The sequence below is a fragment of the Hemitrygon akajei genome, chromosome 20 (genome assembly GCF_048418815.1).
Source record: "Hemitrygon akajei chromosome 20, sHemAka1.3, whole genome shotgun sequence".
NCBI lineage: Eukaryota > Metazoa > Chordata > Chondrichthyes > Myliobatiformes > Dasyatidae > Hemitrygon > Hemitrygon akajei.
The window spans coordinates 24,229,943-24,254,901 of record NC_133143.1 but is presented as its reverse complement, the minus strand read 5'-3'; the positions used below and the strand labels follow the sequence as shown (position 1 = coordinate 24,254,901).

The following is a 24,959-nucleotide window of genomic DNA, read 5'->3' as shown; positions in this document are numbered from 1 at the left end:
TATGTAGCCTCAGTTAGTAAAACGTTTATCTTAGTATATAGTAAATATTTTACCTTTCTATGCATATAAAACACTTAAGAAACATACGTATTTCAATAATTAAACCACTGCATTGCTTAGTAATAACTGTAGCTTTCATCAGGGCAGGGCCTTTCAAATGCTCCATTAAAATTGTTCCGATTGTTGACCAACTATAGTCTAACGCTTTTCCAATGACAAATGGCATTTCACCTCTTTACGATCGCTTTATTACTTCCACTTTATTTTCAATCGTGATCGTGATTATTTTCGTGAACAGAAACCCTGTGGATTCAAAGCTGCGCCAGGTCCTAAAGTCCACCGCACTGATACATGTTAAATAAAGTCTGGTGTTCCGCTCAGGTTAAATAAGGGATATGAGCATCCGCGTTTTTTGGTATCCGTGGGGGGCCCCGGAACCAATCCCCCGCGGATAAGGAGGGCCAACTGTAATCTATAAACTGCGGCGGAGCAACTACTGGCTTAGGTGCTCAAGACTTTGGATGAAGTTTGAACTTACAACATTCTTAATTCAAAAAAATAGAATGCTCCCAAGGAGCAGAAAAATTAACAGGTGGGCAGAGGGAAAGATTCAAGAGAGTGTTCAAATGTAACATCTTCATAGACTCTTGAGCATCTCAGGGGTATAGCTACTCAAAATAGAGCGGGATCATTGCCATTGATATTTAGAACTGAGGCTATTCTTAGGAGTACACAGAAACTGAACAGCGGTAGATACAGTCCACCTCACAGACAATGCACCCTCTTGCCCCATCAATGCCAACTTACCCATTTCTGGAATACTCTGGATTTCCTCTAATGGCCTTGTCAGCTTCTCAAAACCAAGAAAACTAAGGGGAAGCCTTTGCCTGACTTCCACAAACCTACCAATTCCAGCATAGGTCACTGAAAGCTACCAGGAGCTAGAAAGCCCAGTAGATTAGCTCGAATGCCTCATCTATAATTGTTAAATTCAACATGGTATCCACACTGCTTCATTGACATAATGAGCCAACAGAGCACAGATTCAAATTACAATCCTTAGTGACATGCTTCTGATTCACATAGAAACAGAGAATAAGTACAACACAATACAGGCCCTTCGGCCCACAAAGTTGTGCTGAACATGTCCCTACCTTAGAAATTACTAGGCTTACTGAAAGCCCTCTATTTTACTAAGCTCCATGTACCTATCCAAAAGCCTCTTAAAAGGCCTTATCATATCTGCCTCCACCACCGTTGCCGGCAGCCATTTCCATGCACTCACTACTCTAAGTAAAAAACTTAATCTTTACCCCTGACATCTCCTCTGTACCTAATCCCCAGCACCCTAAACCTGTGTCCTCTTGTGGCAACCTTTTCAGCCCTGGGAAAAAGCCACTGACTATCCACACGATCAATGCCTCACATCATCTTATATACCTCTATCAGGTCACCTCTCATCCTCCTTTGCTCCAAGGAGAAAAGGTCGAGTTCACTCTACCTATTCTTATAAGGCATGCTCCCCAATCCAGGCAACATCCTTGTAAATCTCCTCTGCACCCTTTCAATGGCTTCCACATCCTTCCTGTAGTGAGGCAACCAGAACTGAGCACAGTACTCCAAGTGGGTTCTGACCAGGGTCCTACATTGCTGCAACATTACCTCTCGGCTCCTAAATTCAATTCCTTGATTGATGAAAGCCAATACACCGTATGCCTTCTTAACCACAGAGTCAACCTGTGCAGCCGCTTTGAGCGTCCTATGGACTTGGACCCCAAGATCACTCTGATCCTCCACAGTGCCAAGAGTCTTATCATTAACACTATATTCTGCCATCATATTTGACCTACCGAATTGAACCACTTCACACTTACCTGGGTTGAACTTCATCTACCACTTCTCAGCCCAGTTTTGCATCCTATCAATGTCCCACTGTAACCTCTGACAGCCCTCCACACTATCCACAGCACCTCCAACCTTTGTGTTATCAGCAAACTTACTAACCCATCCCTCCACTTCCTCATCCTGGTCATTTATAAAAATCACGAGAGTAAGGGTCCCAGAACAGATCCCTGAAGCACTCCACTGGTGACCAACTTCCACGCAGAATATGACCCATCTACAACCACTCTTTGCCTTCTGTGGGCAAGCCAGTTCTGGATCCACAAAGCAATGTCCCCTTGGATCCCATGCCTCCTTACTTTTTCAATAAGCCTTGCATGGGGTACCTTATCAAATGCCTTGCTGAAATCCATATACACTACAGCTGCTGCTCTTCCTTCATCAATGTGTTTAGTCACATCCTCAAAAAATTCAATCAGGCTCGTAAGGCACGACCTGCCCTTGACAAAGCCATACTGACTACCTACTGAATGATATGACAATACCACTAAAAATAGAATTAAAGAACGGATGGGTCAGAGATTTGGCCTGGAGGATATACTATAATATATTATATTGCCCTTAAATCTAATTTTTTGAATGCAAGTATCTTGAAGCATAACTGTACAACAACCCAGCACAATTTGTCATGATGGCTTATACTAATGGATCCAGAGGACTGTAGTATTTCTAACCTGATTGGTTGCCTATTGATAGCTTTTAAAGTGCATGGGTTTCATGTGAAGAAGAATTCAGCAGAGACAGTAGAGATCAAAGCCACCTTTAAGGATAGTACCCTTGCCCATGTTCAAAAACTGTATATAATCCAGCAACAATCAAGTCATGGAATTCCATTGAAGGAAAAAAAAATTCTGAATTTTATCGAAGAATATACAAGGGGAAAAAAAGCAAATCCAAATAATATTTATTGCATGTACAGATAAACACATGGAAAATGCCCTCACTTCCTTCACAAATAGGACAGAATTGTTTAAAGACAGCTAAGCAAAATAGTGTACAAGGCTCTAACTAGAAAGGCAAGTGAATTAACATCTTGTCAAAGCATCATTTTCAACAACAATAAAATCTAGATTTATACAAGTAAAAACAATCAAAATGTACTAAATTGTTGAATGAACATGCCATCATTGATGTGGTGTCAGAAACAACGCATAAAATCTGAATGCTGCTGAAGAGAGAAATTGAATGGGTTGCTAAAATGACTGTTTTGGTGGCTAGGAAGAATTTTTTTTTAAAGCTATATTTCTATCCTACACTGGTACTTCAGACATCTCTAATCTGACAATAAAATTCAGCTACCTTTTATAACCAAGAAAGGGAACAGAAGCCTTTACAATTTGCATTAGCCAATGGATTTGCTATTGAACCTACCCCCTTAAATCTGTTAAAATGACGAACAGCAACTCAGATCAAGCACGGTGCAGAAACTTGATTTAACAACTCAGAAAGAAGCAAGAATTGGTGGGAAATCATTAAAATGAAAAAGTCTGCAGATGCTGGAAATCCAAAGCAACACACACAAAATGCTGGAGGTCAGGCAGATTCTATGGAAATGAATAAACTGCCAATGTTTCAGGCTGAAATCCTTCTACAAGACTTGGTGGGAATTACCGGTAAGTTTTTCATTTTTACCCTCAAGGCTCTATGATGAATTCTAAATGAGGAACCATTTTAATTGCTGAAAATCTAGTTATTTTTCTTTTCTATTATTTTGTTGTTATCACTTCTTTGTTGAACATCTTAAACAAAGTTGAAATGACATTTTGTAGGAAACTTCAAAAAATGTTGGCCGCACACTAGATTAGCCTTCATTAGTTCCATATGAGCTGCAAGTTAATTTAGTGAACCTTAATGATTGTTTCCATCAAAGGCACACAAATCAACCTGATATTACGTACAGCTCACATTAGAAGATAAAAATGCAAAATAGTTTCAAGCTTAGTTGTCAGTTATTATGCAAATGTGGGAGTGTTCTCTGAGCTTAAAGAAAGCATTCTATTACAAAATTTTAATAATTTGCATGGGAAAATATTCTGAATAAAAACATAAGCAAATGACACCACTGTAAAATGAAAGCTGGAGATTTGCAGCCCTGACACCTGCTTTTCATAAGACCAACTGAAAGAAAATGTGGGTTGTTATAGTTCAGCATCTGTGCTGCATATTGGATCATATTCACTTTATCTAAAGTACACAAACAATAATGAGTTAATAATCAACTACCCCTAGAAGCAACGTCAAAACTTCAGTTCAAATCTCAACATGTCACAGGTAATAAGTAATAATATTCCAACAGCATTGGTGGCCAATTTAAAATTGTAGCTTTGGTCACTCATGTTCCAATTTATTAAATTACTGTTATTTTGAATTGATTTATCTGCAAAAACCAATACTGCTTTTGTAAAATCACAAGTATAAAAATAAAATGCAGGAATAATTACCCAAGTCTATCCACCACACTACAAATGAAGATTTTGCATTTCACATTTACAGCCAAAGAAACATTTTTCAAAGTAAATGACAACCACCTGAACATGGTCATTTCCCTGAAGGTAATAAGTGACCAGTTTATTTATCTTTAAATCCATACTTAACCCCCATCTGTCATTCCAAACAAATCCTGAGATTCAATCTCTCCCTTACTTTACAAATTCCTTTAACAACATCACCTCAAAAATCTGCGCCCTACTTCCTGCAAACCACATGTTTTGATAGGGTTTCAACAAGATTTCCATCATTCAGAATGTTCCCTAAGCAGAAGTCCTGGTTGAACCAAGAGATCTGCAATCTGCTTAGGGCTAGATCAGTGGTGTTCAGGTCTGGCGACCCTTGGAAGTACAAGAGATCCAGGTATGACCTCCGGAAAGCTATCTCACAGGCAAAGTGGCAATTCAGGACCAAACTGGAATCACAAAAGGATGTTCGACAGCTGCCATCACCTCCCAGATGAGCTCAATGACTGTTATTATCCCTTTGACTGACAAAACATGGGGCCACTGACAACCTAATGTTTTCAGTGTCTGAGGGCAACGTGAAAGAGCCCTTCAGGAGCGTGAACCCACTGAAAGCATCTGGCCCAGACGGTTAAAAACTGAAGACCTATGCTAATAAACTAGCTGGAGCATTTACTCACATCTTTAACATCTCGTTTCAGCAGTCTGAAGTACCCATCTGCTTCAAGCAGGCTTCAGACATACTGGTGCCCAAGAAGAACATGGTAAGCTGCCTCAATTACTATCTACAATAGTACTTAGATCGAATGTAATGAAGTGCTTGAGAGGCTGGTCATGAAGTCTATCAACTCCTGCTTGAGGAGAGTCCTGGATCCACTCCAGTTTGCCTACCATCACAACAGGTCAACATTAGATGGCATTTCAATGGCTCTTCACCCAGCTCAGTAGCATCTGCAGAATGAAGATGCGTACATCAGGATGCTCTTCGTTGACGACAGCTCAGCATTCAACACTATCATCCCTCAAAACTAATCAATAAGCTGCAGGACCCAGGCCTCAATACCTCCTTGTGCAACTGGATCCTCAATTTTATTGCTGGCAGGCCCCAGTCACTACAGATTTGCAACAGCACCTCCATAATCACCATCAGCACAGGTGCACCACAAGGCTGTGTGCTTAGCCCCCTCCTCTACTGGCTTTATACTTATGACAGTGAGGCTAAGTGCAGCTCCAATGCCATATTTAAGTTTGCTGACGACATTACTGTTGTTGGCCAATCAAAGGCGGTGATGAATCGGCATAATGAAGAAGACTGAAAATCTCGTTGAAAGGTGCCACAATAACAGTCCCTCACTAAAAGTCAGCAATGTGGCACGTGGCCAAGTGGTTAAGGCGTTGGACCGGCGAACTGAAGGTCATGAGTTCAAGCCCCAGCCGAGGCAAGGCACTTTGAGCAAGGCATTTAACCACACACTGCTCCAGTCCACCCAGCTGAAAATGGGTACCGGCAAAATGCTGGGGGTTAACCTCGCGATAGACTGGCATCCTATTCGGGTGGGGGGTCTCGTACACACCACGGAAACCAGCATAAGCACCGGCCTGATGAACCTACAAGGCTTGGGACAGACTTTAACTGAATTAACTAAAAGTCAGCAAAACCAAAGAGCTGATTGGCAACAGGGCGAAGTAACTGAGGGTCCATCAGCCAGTCCACATTAGGAGATCAGGGAGAGGGTTCAGTAACTTCAAATCCTTAACGTTACCATATCGGAGTATCTGTCCTGGAACAAGTATGTATGTGTCATTACAAAGAAGGCACATCAGCGTCTCTACTTTCTTAGAAGATTTGGTATGCCATCTAAAACTTTGACAAACTTCTATAGATTCACAGTGTAGAGTATACTGACTGATTGCATCACTGCCAATACTCAAGAATGGAAAAGCCTACAAAAAGTTCTGGATATAGCCCAGTCCCTCACAGGAATACCCTCCCCAATATTAAGTACCATCTACAAGGACTGCTGCCACAGGAAAGATGCATCCATCAAGGACCCCACCATCCAAGGCTATGCTGTCTTCTTGCTTCTGCCATTGGAAAGGAGGTACAGGTGCCTTAGGTCCCATACCAACAGGTTCAGAAACAGTTATTACCCTTTAACCATTGGGTTTCTGAACCAGCATCGAAAAACTTGTGGTTTGTGGTGGAGGTGAGTGAATTTTTCGATGCTGGTCCACCTATGGTCTCACTATTAAGGACTCTACAACTCATGTTCTCACTATGTGTATTTACTTGTATTCACACAGCTTGTCTTCATTGTACATTAGTTGTTTGTCAGTGTTTGTGTGGAGTTTTCATTGATTCTATTGTATTTCTTTGTTCCGCTGTGCATGCCTGCATGAAAATAATCTCAGGGTATTATACGGTAACATATACATACTTCGATAATAAATTTACTTTGAACTTTGATTACTGCTGAAGTCAGATATTAAATCCTTTGTAATTGCAGACATACTGAACTCACACTCAATACCTCTCAATTTTCCAGAAAGTTTTTATAGAGTCAATGTACCATCATATTTCCATGTCTGTGGTGTGGCTGCTCTTTATTTTCAAACAATTTTAACTCTCTTCTCAGAACCTGAACATCAAATGCAATGTTTCTCCTCCATGTTGGATCATTACCTCTAAAGCCCTTCAGAGGCCTTTGCCCTCTCTCACTATTTCTCAATGACATTTTTTAACCCTCATAAACATGTTCCACATATACACAAACAATTCCCAGTGCAATTTCAACAGCACCTCTCGCAATCCCATCCAGGCTTCAGGTTTATCAACTAATTCATCCAACATCCAGAATAAGATTTCCAAACACGTTTTTCAACTTAAATATCAGGAAACGCAAGGCCATTAACCACAATAAAGTATACATCCCAACCACAATGAGAGTTAGCTAGTGAAAAACAATGTAAAAAGCGTTTGTGAATAGGTAAAACAAGAAGCTAGTTTGTGGCCTTGATTCAATGATTCAGTCAAAGGTAGCTTCAGGAATAAGGAAATAGCAGATAAATGTAAACAAATAATTACTAAGGACAGGGTATGTCCACTCAAGGACGAAGGAGGGAATTTGTGCTTGGAGTCAGAGCAAGTGACTGATGTTCTAAATGAGGACTTAAGCTGGTACTTACTGAGTTGAAGAGATTGGAGGACAGCAAAAAGAGTGGGGCATGCTAATAAGCTGGAACATTTTGAGATCAAAGAAGGGGTCATGCTGTATCTTCTGAAAAGCATTAAGGTGAATAAGTCCCAGCCTAAAGAAGCAAGTAGGGTGGTTGCTGGGCTTTAACAAGGATCCTTCTGTCCTCACTAGCAACTAGCAAAGGCCTGGGGGATTGGAGAGTAGCAAATATTGAGTCTTTGTTCAATTAGGGAAAATGGATAATCCAGATAATTATAGGCCAGTGAGTATTAGAGAGGATACTGAAGGATAATATCAATGCACATTTGGAAAAGCATGGCTTGTTTAGGGACAGACAGCATGGGTCTTACAAATACGACTGACTTTTTTCAGGAGGTGACAAAGGTGCTTGGTGAGGGTAAAGCAGTGGATGTTAGCTATATGGACTTAAGTAAGGAATTTAACAAGGTTTATCATGGTAGGTTGATGAAGAAGATGCATGGGATCCAGAGTACGTTGAAAGTTTGGAACTGGTTTACCCAGAGAGGACAAAGAGTATGGGTGGAAGGCTGTAGTTCTATCTGGAGGTTCATCTCTAGTGGTGTTCTGCAAGGATCAGTGCTGGGACTTCTGCTGTGTGTGATATATATCAATAACAGCTGAAGATATCTCATATGAGTGGATTAGCAAGTTCGCCGATGACACAAGATTGGTGGAGTTGTGGACACTGTAATGGACTATCAAAGTGTACAGTGGGAAATCAGTTACAGATATGGGCAAAGAAGTGGTACAGAGAGTTTAATTCACGGAAGTGTGAAGTATTGTTCTTTGGGAGGACAAATGGAAGGAGAAAGTCTAAGTTAATGGTCAGCCACTTAATAGCACTGAGGTACAGAGAGGTTTTGGGGTCTAAGTCCACAGTTCTCTGAAAGTGATTATGCAAGTGGATAAGGTGGGAAGAAAGCATATGGAATGCTTGATTTCATTGGCAGAGATGATATATAACAGTAAGGAAGTCATGCTGAACTCAGAATAATGTACACACAACACACACAAAATGCTGGTGGAACACAGCAGGCCAGGCAGCACCCATAAGGAGAAGCACTGTCAACATTTCGGGGCAAGACCCTTCGTCAGGACTAACTGAAGGGAAAGATACTAAGAGATTTGAAAGTAGTGGGGGGGAGGGGGAAATGCGAAATGATAGAAGACCGGAGGGGGTGGGATGAAGTTAAGAGCTGGAAAGGTGATTGGCGAAAGTGATATAGAGCTGGAGAAGGGAAAGGATCATGGGACGGGAGGCCGCGGGAGAAAGAAAGATGGGGGGGAGGGGGAAGCACCAGAGGGAGATGAAGAACAGGCAGAGAGAGAAAAAAAACCAAACAACTAAATATGTCAGGGATGGGGTAAGAAGGGGAGGAGGAGCATTAACGGAAGTTAGAGAAGTCAATGTTCATGCCATCATGTTGGAGGCTACCCAGCCGGTATATAAGGTGTTGTTCCCCCTTATAGATGCTGCCTGGTCTGCTGTGTTCCACCAACATTTTGTGTGTGTTGTTTGAATTTCCAGCATCTGCAGATTTCCTCATGTTTGCTCAGAATAATGTATGCAGTTCTAGTCCAGCCCATTACAAGCAGGATGTGGAATAAGACACAGAAGAAGTGTACCAGGATGCTGCCCTGATTAGAAAGTATGAGCTATAAGGACACGTTGGACAAACTTGGGTTGTCTCCTTGAAAAATCAGAGGCTGAGGAGAAACCTGGTCGAGGTTTTTAAAATTAAGACAAGCATAGATAGGGCAGACAGAATCTGCTTGCCAGAGAAGAAATATCAAACAATGGAAGATCTTCTTTTTAAGACTATAGGCGGGGAGCAATACTCTCTCTAACTTGTCATGACCAGTGTGCACAAAAATCATGCGCTGTGCAAGTTTTTCCCCAGTGACAACAACATGTGCACACTGAATGATTTCAATAAAAACAGTATAAATAAGCCAGTTCCAAAATCTGCAGACAAATCATCACAAGCTCCACATTGTCAACACTGTCCACATCAGAAAAGGAAATGTGATTGTGCAGAATCTTAAAGTATACTTAACATGCCAATGAGGTAGATGGTGATAACCTTATGTGCGCAGTTTAAATTCCTTTGTGCGCTAGTGCCAAACACACCTAAGAGGGAACCTTGGTGGGAATTTTAAAGGTGACGTGAGAGGCAAGATTTTTTTTTGGATTTTTTTTTTTTTTTACACAGGTGCCTGGAAAAGGTTACCAGGGAGTGGAATAGATAGTGGAAGCAGACAGTCTGGTAGAGTTTATGAGACTTTTAGGCAGACACAGGAATATGGAAGGTTATGAATGATACACAGGAGAACATCTATATAAATAGGCATGAAGACTGACATAACACCGACCAAATGGCCTGTCCAGTGCTGTATTGTTCTATGTTAATATTTTATATTTTCCTTCATAGAAGTAGGCACAGGAATCCTCGTAGAAAGAGGTCTAGAATACAACGGAACTGAATAATCAGTCTGAATTGGTAGCATTGATTAAAAACCAGTATAGCAGAAATTAACAGGATTGATAACTGACCAGTTTCTACATCAGATCACATCTGCTCCATGAGTTTTAGAGGTGGTCAAAGTCCACACTGAAATTTAAAAAAGTAAGGAGATAAACTGGTGGACTTCAAGCCAGCTCATGTGACATCAGTTGCAGGAAAAACCCTTCAATCTATTGTTAAGGAAGTAACTTAAGGACACTTAGTTGTAATGAACAAAATAAATGAAGGAAACTACCTGAGGCAAAGTATTTGGAGTTTCAGAAGGATTTCAAAAATGTTGGACAAAAAGGTATTATACAAAATTACATGCTATGAGATTAGAGGTAATTTACTGGTAGACTGAGAATTGATTAAAAGTAGAAACGTGTAGGAATGAACTGGATTATTTTCTACTTGGGAGTTTGAGAACAGTAATGTGCCTTAAGGAATGGTGATGGGACCCTATTTGCTCACAATCAATATCAATGATTTGGATGAGTGGAGCAACTATATATCCATGTTTGCTGATGATGTTCAGCTAAATGCTCATGTGGGTTGTGACACTTACACACATTAAACTCCATTTGTCAAGCTTTCGCCCAGTCAATACATGTCAATGCAGAGTCACAATGTCCTTACCTTAATATCTTATACTTATCTTTATATCATTAACAAACTTGGAAAGCTTACATGTTATCCCCACCTTGAAGTCATTAGTGTATATAGTAAATAATTGAAGGCCAAGATAACAACATTTAAAAACATTTGGAGAGAGAGAATAATGGAGCGGAAAAGTTTAGAGGGACACCGACCAAACTTGGGCAAATGGGACCAGCTTAGAATTGCATCTTGGTCAGCATGGATGAGTTGGGTTGAAGGGCTGTTTTCATGCTCTACTACTCAATGAATTGAAGATCTGATTGTTAGGGTACTTCACAGATTACATCCCTGTAGTCTGGGAAGAAAATATAGCAAAGCAGTTGAATTAATAAGGCACAGAAGGCTACAGGCCTAATGCGACTAAATGGGATCCACGTAGCCCGATACAACAGGGAGCATGAACGTGGGAGGCTAAAGGGCTTGTTTGCATTGTACAACTCCATGACTCTAGCTATTAAGACATTTGAAAACAGCCTGACACTCTGAAAGCTTTCAGGAAAAAAAATTACTTGTATATAAACAGGAGTCTGCACAGTAGATACTGATAAGTCAGAATAGAAAAATCCATAATTTCGTCGTAACATTAAAGGATTTAAATCATCAGCGATTCTCATACATATACATGCCAATAAAATGTTTTCTAGTTAGCATCCAAAACACATCAGAATTTAATTGTCAAAATTAATAGCAAATATGACTATTAATAATTAATGAGTAAACACGAGGAAATCTGCAGATGCTGGAAATTCAAACAACAACACACAAAATGCTGCCTGGCCTGCTGTGTTCCAACAGCATTTTGTGTGTGTTGGTTGTATTAGTAATTAATATCTATTTTATTTGAAATATTCACTTGGTTTTCAACACTGTAAATTTTGGTGAGCTATTTGGAAATCACAATCTGCAACTTCCATTCCATTATGCCAAGCTTCAATTAACATTGAAGGGTTTAAGAATGAAACATGAATCTTAACTTCACAAATATTTCAGAATGTTAGGTTACTTCTTACTCTACTTACTTAATTGAGTTTCTGAAGTGATCTTCAGCTGGGTTTTTTACAGTGCAACTGTTCAGCAGCCATAAATCTGCACTGGATGAATTATCTGCCAGTAGAAAGAGAAAAGAGAGTATTAGAAAATCAGTTTCTGACTCACTTCAGGACGTTACTTTTAACAACAATTATTAAAAATCTTTGAACCAATAATCAAATTAAAACAAGGAGGGTCTAAGAGAGAACTTTTTCACGGAGAGTGACAAGCACCTAGAATGTACTGCCAAAGAAATTGGCAGAGGCAGATTTCTGACAGTATTTAAGGTATCTGTATGACCACTTGAAACACGTAGGCATTGAAGGCTAAGGGCTAAATGCTGAAAGATGGAATGGATGCCCACTGGATATTGTGGGCCAAATGACCTGTTTCTATGCTATGAGTCTGAAAAAATGCAAGGTATGTCACAGAAGTTATGAAAGGATTCACAATGCTTTTTGCGAGCAGCCCTTCATGTAGGGCAGCATGGAATGCATCACCCAAGATCAATCTTAACCTCTGGTGCTGTCTGTCAGAGTATATGCCAGTGGTCCCCAACAACTGCGAGGCTGCGAGGAGTGATTTGGCGATATGCAACGATATCAGTCAGCTGCACCTTTCCTCATTCCCTGCCATGCCCACTGTTGAACTTGAACGCACGCGATGTCATTACGCACACAAGGTCATCAGTCGGTATGAGTAAAAAACAAATGTCGTTTGAGAGTTTTTTTGGAAGTGGTGGTAGGGGACATAAAAGGCCTAATGATGATGATAACGCAGAGACAGCTGAGGCCGAGACTGCAAAAAAAAGAAAGTTTCCTTCAACAGAAAATACGACAACTCGTACATAAAACATGGCTTTATTGTGACCGGTGACTCGCAAGCTCCAAGCCCCCTGTGTGTGATATGTGGAGACAAGTTGTCTAATGAGGCAATGAAGCCCTCAAAACTGCTTCGGCACCTTGAGTCCAAGCACCCTGCACTTAAAGACAAACCCATTGAGTTTTTTGAACGGAAAAAACATGAGCGAGCGGGACAGTAGCAAATACTGAGAGCCACCACCTCCACAAATGCTGCTGTTCTGAGAGCATCGTACTTAGTGGCTAGCCGTATTGCTAAGGCTAAGAAGCCTTTCACTGTTGGTGAAGAATTGATTCTGCCTGCTGCCAAGGACATGTGCCTGAACTTTTGGGGGAAGCTGCAGCTAACACGATGGCACAGGTTTCTCTTTCAGCTAACACAGTTTCCAGGAGAATTGATGACATAGCGGAGGACATCGAAACACAGCTGTTGGAACAGCTTAAGAGTCACCATGGTATGCTATCCAGGTCAACGAGTCTACCGATGTCGACAACAAGGCAATACTACCCGTTTATGTGCGATATAAATTTCAAGACGATGTGCATGAGGATATGTTGTGTGCACTGTCGCTGCCAACTAACACAACTGGGGCAGAACTACTCAAGTCTTTGAATTACTACATGTCAGGCAAACTGGACTGGTCATTCTGTGTTGGAATATGCACAGACGGGGCTGCAGCTATGACCGGACGGCTGTCTGGTTTCACTACCCGAGTCAAAAGAGTGAATGCCAGTCTACACACTGTGTCATACACAGGGAAATGCTGGCTAGCCAAAAAATGTCACCTGATCTTAACAGCATATTGAGTGACATTGTTGAAGTTATCAATCACATCAAAGCAAAAGCCCTTAACTCACATCTGTTTGAGCAGCTTTGCGAGGAAATGGATACAGAGCACAAACTCTTACACACTGAAGTCAGGTGTCTATCAAGGGGGAGAGCCCTGGCCAGGGTTTTTGAGTTAAGAGAGCAGCTACAGAGATTTCTTTCAGGAAAAATGTCACCACTGGCAGCACACTTCAGTGACGAGGAGTGGATAGCAAAACTCGCTTATCTGTGTGACATCTTCAACCTGCTCAATGAACTCAATTTGTCACTTCAGGGGAGAATGACAACTGTCTTCAAGTTGGCAGATAAAGTGTCTGCTTTCAAGGCCAATCTGGAACTGTGGGGACGGCGAGTGGACAGGGGTATATTTGACATGTTCCCAACATTAGCTGGGATTTTGGGAGAGACTGAGGCTGCACTGTCCTTCTCACAGCTGGTGCATGATCACCTATCTTCGCTGTCGACAGAATTCAAGCGTTACTTCCCACCGCAAATGACCCAAGACGTGCAAAGGAATGGGTCCGTGACCCATTTGTGAATGTCCCCAGTGAATCATCCATATCAGCCCGGGTCTAAGATCAACTCATCAAGTTTGCAAATGATGGTGGGCTGAAAAGAATGTTTAACATAACATCTCTGCCGGCATTCTGGATCAAAGTCAAGGCTGAAAATCCTGAGATAGCCACGAAAGCACTGAAAATGTTGCTTCCATTCCAACATCGTATCTCTGTGAAGCAGGCTATTCTGCAATGAATGCAACGAGAACAAAATTGCGGAATAGACCGGACATAAGAAACCCCCTTCGAGTATCGCTGTCTCCCATCACCCCTCGATGTCTTGTTGCAGGAAAACAAGTCCAGGGCTCCCACTGATTCAGCGATATTGGTGTGTTGCAATGATTTTATATGTTCATACGAGGAAAATATGTGCTGTGTGTTTAATATCCAAACATTACTTAAAATGTTATGATGCAATTGACTTATAAGACTTATCATTATATTCATGTGAGGAAAATATGCGTTGTGTTTAATATTAAATTTGTTAGATAAACCCCTTTAGAAATGAAATTGAGTGTATTAGTTAGCCACTTATAAGTGACTTATAGATTCACCTGTATTCCGGTCGTGATTAACATCCCCCCCCCCCCCCCACCCCAGTTGGCAAGTCCGCAAGAATATTGTCAATAATAAACCGGTCCGCGATGCAAAAAAGATTGGGGACCCCCCAGTATATGCATTCTCTGTGAAAACATGGGCTTCCTATGGTTGCTCTGAAGTCCTCCCACTCTGCAAGGAAATAATAGTAGATTAACTAGCTACTGTAAATTTTCACTTTGTGTAGGTTCGTAGCAAAAATAATCAAGAAGTTGTTCATGAAAATGTGCGATAGCATAAGTTACATGGATACAGGCAAATAAAGAGAGGAGTAATGGAACTGGGTATTATTCACCTTGGACCTGGCAAAGATCAAATGAACGGAATAGCCTCCTATTGACATTATAAGCATAACAGTAGATATACACAATGTTGTAATTAAAATTGGGGATACTTTAAGAAATCAGAAATGGAAAATGAAAAATGACTTGTGGTGTTGTACAGAGAAGAGATACTATGGTTGATTCAAAGAAATAGTGATTTTATACATGAGGCTTTTTTTAAATCTGAGGCCAGGGTAACCCAACGAAAGCAAAAGTGGTTTGTGAATGAGATTTAATATAAGGAAGGCTTTTTAAGTAACTTCAGATCTTAAAGCATAGGATATTTCAGGCCAACTGACATTCCCAGCTATTGTTTCAATGTTTCAGCATGTTCAAATTCCTATAAAGAAACAGTCAATTGCTCAACTTTTATTTTCCAGTGTTCGACGCTTAAGCTAAAATTTGACAGCCGCCTTCTCTACAATGCATGTGTTATGGAAGCTGTCAACCCAAGTTCACCACAAACCTCCTTTTGAAATAAAACAAAGATAAAGACAAGTATTCCATTTGTGTGCGCTGCAAATGCAAGAATTAAATGCAATTTTGTTCAAAAGACTTTGGCGTATTAATACCAATCCAGGTATTCTGGGCCATCTTAATGTGTTTATGAACGTAAATCACAAATAAAACTGAGTTATCCATCACCCTCCATTTCATCACAAAGCTTTGTCCTCATCACAAATATATATAAAACCTTCCTTCAATATCATAGAATCTCAGAAAGAAGACAGCTTCTAGTGTATACCAGCTGTTCCTATTTACTATTATCACTTTTGTAATTAAGCCCTCTAGTTAATATTGCCTCTCCTTATTATTCCTACTCAGTTGTAACAATTTGCATTTATCAGCATTGAATTTCACCTGCCACATGTCTGCCAATTTCCTGTGGCTGTATATATCAAAAAATCTATCATTATCCTTTTCAGGGTTCACTACACTTACAAGTATAGTATTATCCAAGATTTGGAAACTGTGCCCTGTACACCAAATTCCACTCATTAAAATACATCAAGAAATGTCTTAGCACCAACCCTGGAAAGCACATTACCCCAGAACAAAGAAAAGCAAGTTGTCAGTACACTGCCCAAGTTTTAAGTTACAGTGGAAGAGGAAAGAAACAGACAGAACCAGGAGCCCAAACTAAGAGGGATTTAATGGCCTGTCCACACATGGTTTAACTAGTCTTCCTAGTATCTCGTAATCATCAAGTTTTGCCCTTTCCTAGCTCAACTGTATCATCCTTCTCTGAGATGGCAACAGCATCTTCTGCCCTTTCCAACAAATACATGTAATATTGGACCATTTTTCTCAATAAATAAATCAGCAAGTATAATGTTTTGTGTTATTTATTTAATTAGGGTTTCTTCATCTAGTTTCAGGACTTAGGTGAAGATCTGATCATATTTTGGGTCATATTTATGCAGAAATAGAGAAAATTCTACAGGATTGACAAACTTCCGAGCATCACTACATGCTGGTGATATTAAATCTGATTCTGAGCATTTGACTGAATGACACAACAAGCACCTATCACACAATATGACCATGCTAACTTCAGCCTATTTCACTTACCCAAATACCTTCGCCTTAGGAATAGCAACTACACTCACTTCTACCACCTGACACTTTTGAATTTCTGGCACACTGCTGGGGATTTCCACAATTAAGACTGATGGAAAGTTATTATTCTGTTCATTGGTCATTTCTTCGTCCTCCTTTACTAAATCTCCAAAGAGGCTTTACCCAATCACATATATTCACTTTAGTCTATGCCTCACTCACACAAGCATCTTTGCAACTGATAACTTGCACTTTCATTTTAAGATTATCTTGTGCACACTTTATGGAAGACCTTCTGCAACTTCAAGCACAACATATCATCTTGTTTCCCTTTATTTAGTCTTCCAATCACAACCTCAGAAAATTCCAAAAGATTGCCAAAAATGATTTTCCTTTCATAAATCCATACCGACTCTGCACAATGCTATTTCCTTAATTATGAATTCTGGTGCGGATCTGTGCGGATTGCTGAAAACATCTCCTCCTCGCTGACGATCAACACTGGTGCAACTCAGAGGTGTGTGCTTAGCCCACTGCTCTACTCTCTCTATACTGTATGGCTAGGCATAGCTCAAATTCCATCTATAAATTTGCTGATGTCGGTAGAATCTCAGATGGTGACAAGAGACGTACAAGAGCGAGATATGCTTACTAGTGGAGTGGTGTCGCAGCAACAACCAGGCACTCAATGTCAGTAAGACGAAAGAGCTGATTGTGGACTTCAGGAAGGGTAAGACGAAGGAACACATACCAATCCTCATAGAGGGATCAGAAGTGGAGAGAGTGAGCAGCTTCAAGTTCCTGGGTGTCAAGATCTCTCAGAATATAACCTGCTCCCAACATATTGACAAGACAGTGACTATACACCTAATAAACCTAATTCTGATTCTGGTGCTTTTCTGCCTACCAGAATAATAGGAATATGTGGATCCTTTTTATCTTTCCCCTCCTTCTTCAAATAGTGAGCTTATCTAAGAGATGAATGCATTTGCTTTGAGAAGAATAAGGAATGTTGCCTTGATTGGAAGACAATTTGTCAGTGGGGGAAAAATTTATAAGATCAAATACTCCCTTCAATTGGTAAAACAAGAAACCATGCCATAAGCTTCAACTGATGTTGGAATGGTCTTCAATTGTACAATGAGCAAATTAAATGCAAAAGTAGACTCTAAATAAATTCTGGCTGGTGGTGTAGTGGCATCAGCACTGGACTTCCAGGTAGATGGTCCTGAGTTCAAACCCAGCCTGGGCAGCAGCAGTATCTGCACGGAAGAAAGGCCTGGCAATCTACTTCCGTATCTTGCCGTGAAAACCCTACGGACCCTATGGTCCATGAGGCCACGAAGAATCAGACTCTACTTAAAGACTGCAACAAACACTGAAATTCCACAAAGTAGCCCTTTCAGCATTTCTTACTAGAATAATCCTAAAATTATAGGCAATAGGAAAATATAACTAATGTAATTTTATCATCGATAGACAGGAACATAGGTGTAATCTTCAGCAATTCAAAGTTTATATAATTTACTGCACATATACAAAACAGTACTGAGTGGTCTCGCAAAGATCTTGCATTGAAATGTAACTACCGAAGTAATATTATCTTAATTCTAGGAAAGAGTATATTCCAATTTTTTCCAAAAAGGTAATTTCTTTTTAGTTCAAACAGGTTGTTGGATACTTGCACCTGGAAATCAATTTTATGCATCATATTTCCTGCCTATCCATGAACATGGATACCCTTCACAAATATTTGGAGAAGTACTAAAGAAGATGCTGGAAATTAAAAGTAAAAGAGGAAAATGCTGGAAATATTCAGATCAGGCAGCAATCATGAATAAAGCAAAACAAAACTGTCAATTACTTCCTTCAGAACGGGCAATCAATATTCATTCCTGGAATATGTTGTAATTTTATTAAGCCACTACTTTGTATTAGCCATCATGAGTGGTGGTCAAAATGGAACACAATTCAAACTTCACGTCATGAAGTCTTAGCATGCGAATTATCAATCTTCATTACACTCACTTTGTTTTACTGAATTGGTGGATGTATGATCATTCAACTGAGTAAGCCATTCGATCTTTAACCTTCTGGCATCTGTTCTGTATCCGCATTTGAACAACAGAATAGCTGAGTAAGGCATTGAGAGTTTATGCCTGTTGCCTGAAGCTTTTTAAGTGCAACAGAGTCAACACCTTGTGCTGTCTCATATAAAAGACAAGAAAAAGCAGTCCTAGTTCAAAGCCCACAAGTGAGTAATATTTAACCAGGGAAGTGTATGGGCCTGTCAGCTAAAAAGTCTGCACTCCTTTTCAAAGACATCCTTTAACTGTTGCTAATTAATAATCTGCTGATTCAGGAAAGGCAAAAAGTGGAAGTGTGTGTTTCATGATAAACTGTGGTGCTCTGATGTGGTGGTTATCTCGATCCTGGGTTCACCAAACTTTGAACACCTAACAACCAAGTAGCTTTCATTCTATTTATCAAGGGAGTTCTCATCCGTGATCCAGACCACAGTTTACACACCACCAGTGGCTGACTATGATTAAGTGCTTGGGTTACTGCATGATGCCATCACCAAACAAGAAACAGTCCATCCTGACGCATTTCAAATCATAGTCAGGGAGTTCAATCAGGCCCTTATCTGTGGATCTGAATGAATACATGATTGTTGACACAGACTTTATTAAAAGAGTTGTAGACGAATGTATCCCCACAAAATCATTCAGAGTCTTCCACAACCAGAATCCCTGGATGAACCATGAGTTCTGCAATTTGCTGAGGGCCAGTTCAGAGGTAAAATTACAAGAAGTCTAGGTACAAACTCCGGAAAGCCATTTCACAGGTGAAGTCGCAATTCCAGACTAAACTTGAATCAATGATGGATGTTCAACAGTTGCGGCAGGGGTTGAAATCAAGCGACAGAGGCTACAACAGGTCTAAGCTTCCAGCAGAGCTCAGTATCTTCTATGTTTGCTTTGAACATTAAAACATGCAGGAACCATCACAAACTCCCGAAGTCCCCAATGATCCTGTGATTACTGTCTCTGAGGCCGATGTGCGAGCAACCTTCAGAGGGGTGAACTCACGGAAAGCATCCGACCCAGCTGACCCGAGCTGATCAGATCAGTTGGCAGGAGTGTTTATTGAGATCTTTAACCTCTTGCTTCAGCAGTCTGAGCTGCCCACCTGTCTCAAGCAGGCTTCAATTATACTGGTACCCAAGAAGAACATGGTAACCTGCCTCAATGACTATCACCCATGAGAGCTTACATCTACAGTGATGAAGTGTTTTGAGAAGTTGGTGATGAAACTTATCAACTCCTGCCTGAGAAGCAACTTGTTCAGCTCCAATTTGCCAACCAATGCAACAGGTCCATAACAGATGCCATCTCATTGGCTCATCACTCAACCCTGGAACATCTGGACTGCAAAGTTGCATACATCTGGATAGTCTTTATTGACTACAGCTCAGCATTCAATACTATTGAATCCACTGAGTCATCCACTCAAAATTAATCAATAAACTTCAAGACCTTGGCCTTAGTACCTCCTTGTGCAATTGCATCCTCAATTTCCTCACTTGCAGATCCCAGTCAGTTTGGATTGGCAAAATCTCCTCCACAATCTCCATCATCACAGGAACATCACAAGGCTGTGTGCTTAGCCTCCTGCTCTACTCGCTTTATACTTACAACTGTGAAGCTAAGCACAGCTCCAACATCATTTTCAAGTTTACTGATGACACCACTGCAGCAGGCTGAATTAAAGGTGGTGGCGAATCAACATATACGTGAGAGATTGAAATTCTGGCTGAGTTATGCCACAGCAAACAGCCTCTTACTCAATGTCAGCAAGGCCAAGGAGTTGATCATTGGCTTCAGGAAGAGGAAACCAGAGATCCATGAACCAGTCGTCATCAGGGAAATAGAAGTGGAGAGGAGCAGCAGTTTTAAATTCCTCGATGCTGTCATTTCAGAGGACCTGCCAGCACGAAAAGTGCATCTACGAAGAAAGAACGGCAGCACCTTCACTTCATTCGGAGTTTGCGAAGATTCGGCAAGACATTTGTAAGTTTGACAAACTACTAAAGGTGCATGGTGAAGAGTTGACTGGCTGCATCACAATTGGTATGGAAACACTAATGCCCTTGAACGGATTCCTACAAAATGTAGTAGATACTACCCAGTCCATCACAGGTAAAACTCTCCCCACCATTGAGCATTATCTACATGGTACATTGTCACAGGAAAACAGCATCCATCATCAGTGACCCTCATCACCTAGGACACGCTCTCTCCTCGCTGCTGCCATCAGGCAGAAGGTACAGGAGCCTTTGGACTCACATCACCAGGTTCTGGGACAGTTATTACCCTTCAACCATCAGGCTCTTGAACCAAAGGGGATAATTTCAGTCAACTTCATTTGCCCATGTCACTAAAACTTTTTCCACAACCTCTGGACTCACTTTCAAGGACTACTCATCTCATGTGCTCGATATTTATTGCTTAGTTAATTATCATTACTATTTTAATTATTATTATTTCTTCTTTCTTTTTGTATTTGCAGTTTGTCGTTCTTTTGCACACTGATTGTACGCCCAGTTGGTGCTGTTTTTCTTTGATTCTATCACGGTTATTGGATTTATTGATTCTATCGTGTTTCTTTATATTTACTGTGAATGCCCACAAGAAAGTGAATCTCAGGGTACTATATATGTACATTTATGTAACATAAATGTACTTTGATAATAAATTTAGTTTGAACTTTATTACAGAATAACAATTTGCGAAGCTACATCCTGATATGGATGAGATACATCTTTGGCACATTTTTCATTAAAAATATCAAAGGCAAAGGAGAAAAACAACCTACAACGAATGCTTTATGATGATACAACATTTGGCTCCTAGCCACAAGAGGAGATATTGTGGTGAATGACGTACAGTTTGTTCAAATGAGTAAATTTTATATACATGTTGATGTGCACTGAGTCTTTCACAAACAGATTTCACAGTGGACATACATTTTTAAATATCTGCAGATTTTTAAGATTGACAGTCCTATCACATTTGAAAACTTGAAGATATACAGCAATTTCAGGGAAATATGGGCACAATAGAAGGATACAACACTTTCAAGCATTTTAAATTGAAATTGAGGTTGCAAATGGAGCAGTAATAGACAAGAACAGTTGAGAAAAGGAGTTGATAATAGTAGATTATGGAAAGGTAAAAGTTCCAAGGGAATTGTAGCAAAATAAAGCCAAGAAAGGAATTCAGATGGATAGCCATTGTTTTCTTAAGATTATTCACAACCAGCATTACAAAATATGACATATACTGGCATTACTTTTCTTGCATAATGAAGATAAAACCATTTATGGGATACTACCACAGATAATTCTGTATATTTTATACATCAAAAGTGGTTGTGTGCTTTCCATCAATACTACCTGCAACAACCTCGTGATCCAAGACAGAATACCAAACTGATGCTGCACAGCAATACCAAAATTGTACTTCAATGAAATGCCAATGCACAGTTGTACCAGTGGAAGTTTGGAATGAGAATCAATTATAAAAATTCTAACTATATGGATTGTAAGAAAAGTAAAGAATTAAGTCTCTAAAATAACAAAATTTTACTAGAAGTGTGAACAATTGCCAACCCCACATCTCCCAATGATCCTTTGATCTCCATATCTGAAGCTGACGTGCGGGCTGCCTTCAAGAGGGTGAGTCCAAGGAAAGCATCCAGGCCGAACAGAGTACCTGGCCTTGTACTAAAAGTCTTTGCTAACCAACTGGCTTGCGTGCCCTGAGATCTTTAACCTCTCACTTCCACATTGTGCGATGCCCACCTGCTTCAACATGGTAACCTGCCTCAATGGCTATCGTCCAGCTACACTTACGTCCACAGTAATGAAGTGTTTTGAAAGGTTGGTGATGAAACATATCAGCTTCTGCCTGACAGGTGACTTGGATCTGCTCCAATATGTCCACTGGAGCAAAAGTTCCACAGCAAATGCCATCCCATTGACCCTTCACACAATCTTGGAACTACCAGACAGCAAAAGATTTTTTTAAATTCATTTACAGGATGTGGATGTCACCAACTAAGCTAGCATTTATTGCCCATGCCTAGCTGCCCTTGAGAAGGTGGGGATGAACTGCCTTCTCTAAGTCCTGAGGTGCAGGTGCACCCACAGCACTGTGATTTTGACCCATCAACAATGAAGGAATGATAATATGTTTCCAAGTCAGGATGGTGAGTGACTTGGAGGGGGATTTCCAAGTGGTGGTGTTCCCAGGTATCTGCTGTTCTCGTCCTTCTAGATGGTAGTGGTCGTGGGTCTGGAAGGTGCTACCTTCAGAAATTTGGTGTGTTTTTGCAGCACATCTTGTAGACAGTACACACTGTCGCCAATGTTTGTCGAAGGTGGTGAGATTGGATGCTTGTGGAAGGGGTACCAAACAAGTGGGCTGCCTTGTACTGGATGGTGTCAAGCTTCTTGAGTGTTGATGGAGATGCACTCATCCAGGCGAGTGGCGAGTATTCCATTACACTCCTGACCTGAGCCTTGCAGATGGCTTTAGGGAGTCAGGAGGTGAGTTACAGTGCAAGATTCCTAGCTTTTGACCTGCTCTGGTAGCCACAGTGTTTATATGGCTAGACCAGTTTAGTTTCCTGTCAATGGTAACCCCCAGGATGTTAATAGTACGGGATTCAGTGATGGTGATGCCACTGAAGGTGCATACATAAGGATGCTCTTTATCAACTCAGCATTCAATACCATCATCCCCTCAAAACTAATCAATAAGCAATAGGATTCTGTTTTCTTCACTTGCAGACCCCAGTCAGTTCCGACTGGCAACATTTCCTCCACAATCTCCATCAACATAGGTGCACCACAGGGCAGTGTCCTTAGTCCCCTCCTCTACTCCGCTTTACACTTATGACTGTGTGGCTAAGCACAGCTCCAACGTGATGAATTAGCATTAAAGGAAGGAAACTGAAAACTTGACTGAGTGGTGTCATAAATACAACCTGTTAATGTCAGTAAGACAAAGAAACTGGTTACAGACTTCAGGAGAGGGAAACTGGTGTCCATGAGCCAGCCTTCATCAGAATATCAGAGAGGTGATACTAGTGTTAATAGTGTTACTATTTCAAAGGATCTGTCCTGAACCCAGCACACAAGTACAATTGTGAAGAATGCATAGCAGCACTTCTACTCCCTTAGCAGTCGCGGGGATTTGGTATAACATCGAAAACTTTGAGGAACTTCTATAGATGTTCAGTGGAGAGTGTATCGCCTGGGTGCATCACAGAAATACCAATGCCTTTGAATGGAAAATCATACAAAAGGTAGTGAATTTGGCCCAGCACATCATGGATAAACCCCTCCCAACCATCATCATCTACGTGAAATGCTGTCATTGGAAAGCAGCGTTCATCATCAGAGATCCCTACCACCCTGGCCATGTTCTTTTCTCACTGCTGCCATCAGATAGAAGGTACAAGAGCCTTAGGACTCACATCACCAGGTTCAAGAACAGTTACAACCCACAACCATGAGGCTCTTGAACAAAAGGGGATAACTACACTCATTTGCCCATTTATTGAGCAGTTCCCACAACCAATGATCTCACTTTAAGATTTATTTATCTTGTTTTCTCATTTTGTCATTATTTACTGCTATTTACTTGCATTTCAATAGTTCAATAGGTTCATTTAATATCAGAGGATGCATACAATATACAACCTAAAATTCTTACTCTCCACAGACATTCTCAGAACAGCAGAGAAAATCCCAAAGAATGAATGACATAAGAACCTTAAAGCTCCCTGACCTCCCACACACAAGCAGAAGGAGCATCAATCCTTCCCCTATACCCCGATTCTAGCATAAAGCATCGACATTCCCACCTCCCACCATGCAAGCAAAAGTTTGCTGCGTTCTGCACTCTGGTTGATCTTACATTGATCCTGTTATACTTACTATTCTATAGATCTGCTGACTATATCTGCAGGAAAATATATCTCAGGGTTGTATATGGTTACATACATGTAGTTTGATAATAAATTTTACTTTGAATTTTTGAACTTTGAATCTGCACTTAGTAAATCTTTCTTTCTCCAATACTACAGTTTAGTATTATCCTTGCCTATTAAGTCATGTGTTAAAATGTACTTAGAAATTATTATAGTTTTAGCATTTGCAAGCAAATGAATGTTCATTTGCTAGTTTTAATGAATAGTAAATAACAATTCCTAAGATTTTGCAAACTTCATTCCATTTATTCTGGATCAGACATTTCCTCAGAAAAAAAATCAGCAAGCACTGCAAAAGACTGCCAAAACAACCCCCACTTTTTCTCAATGAAGTTAATACTTAATGGAATTGTATTGAATATAATACAAAAGGATCTAGTGCTTTCCAGGCATAGATGATAAATAA

General features: G+C 40.5%; 1 protein-coding gene across 2 annotated transcripts in view; it reads right to left on the bottom strand.

Annotated features, from left to right (window-relative positions):
* cdkal1 (CDK5 regulatory subunit associated protein 1-like 1) overlaps window positions 1–24,959 on the bottom strand; it is a 508,040-nt gene that overhangs the window by 433,937 nt on the left and 49,144 nt on the right. For both annotated transcript variants that reach the window (XM_073024019.1, XM_073024017.1), the window contains exon 4: window positions 11,757–11,841. In XM_073024019.1, coding sequence (XP_072880120.1) covers window positions 11,757–11,841 — 85 coding nt within the window. The remainder of the gene's footprint in view (window positions 1–11,756; window positions 11,842–24,959) is intronic.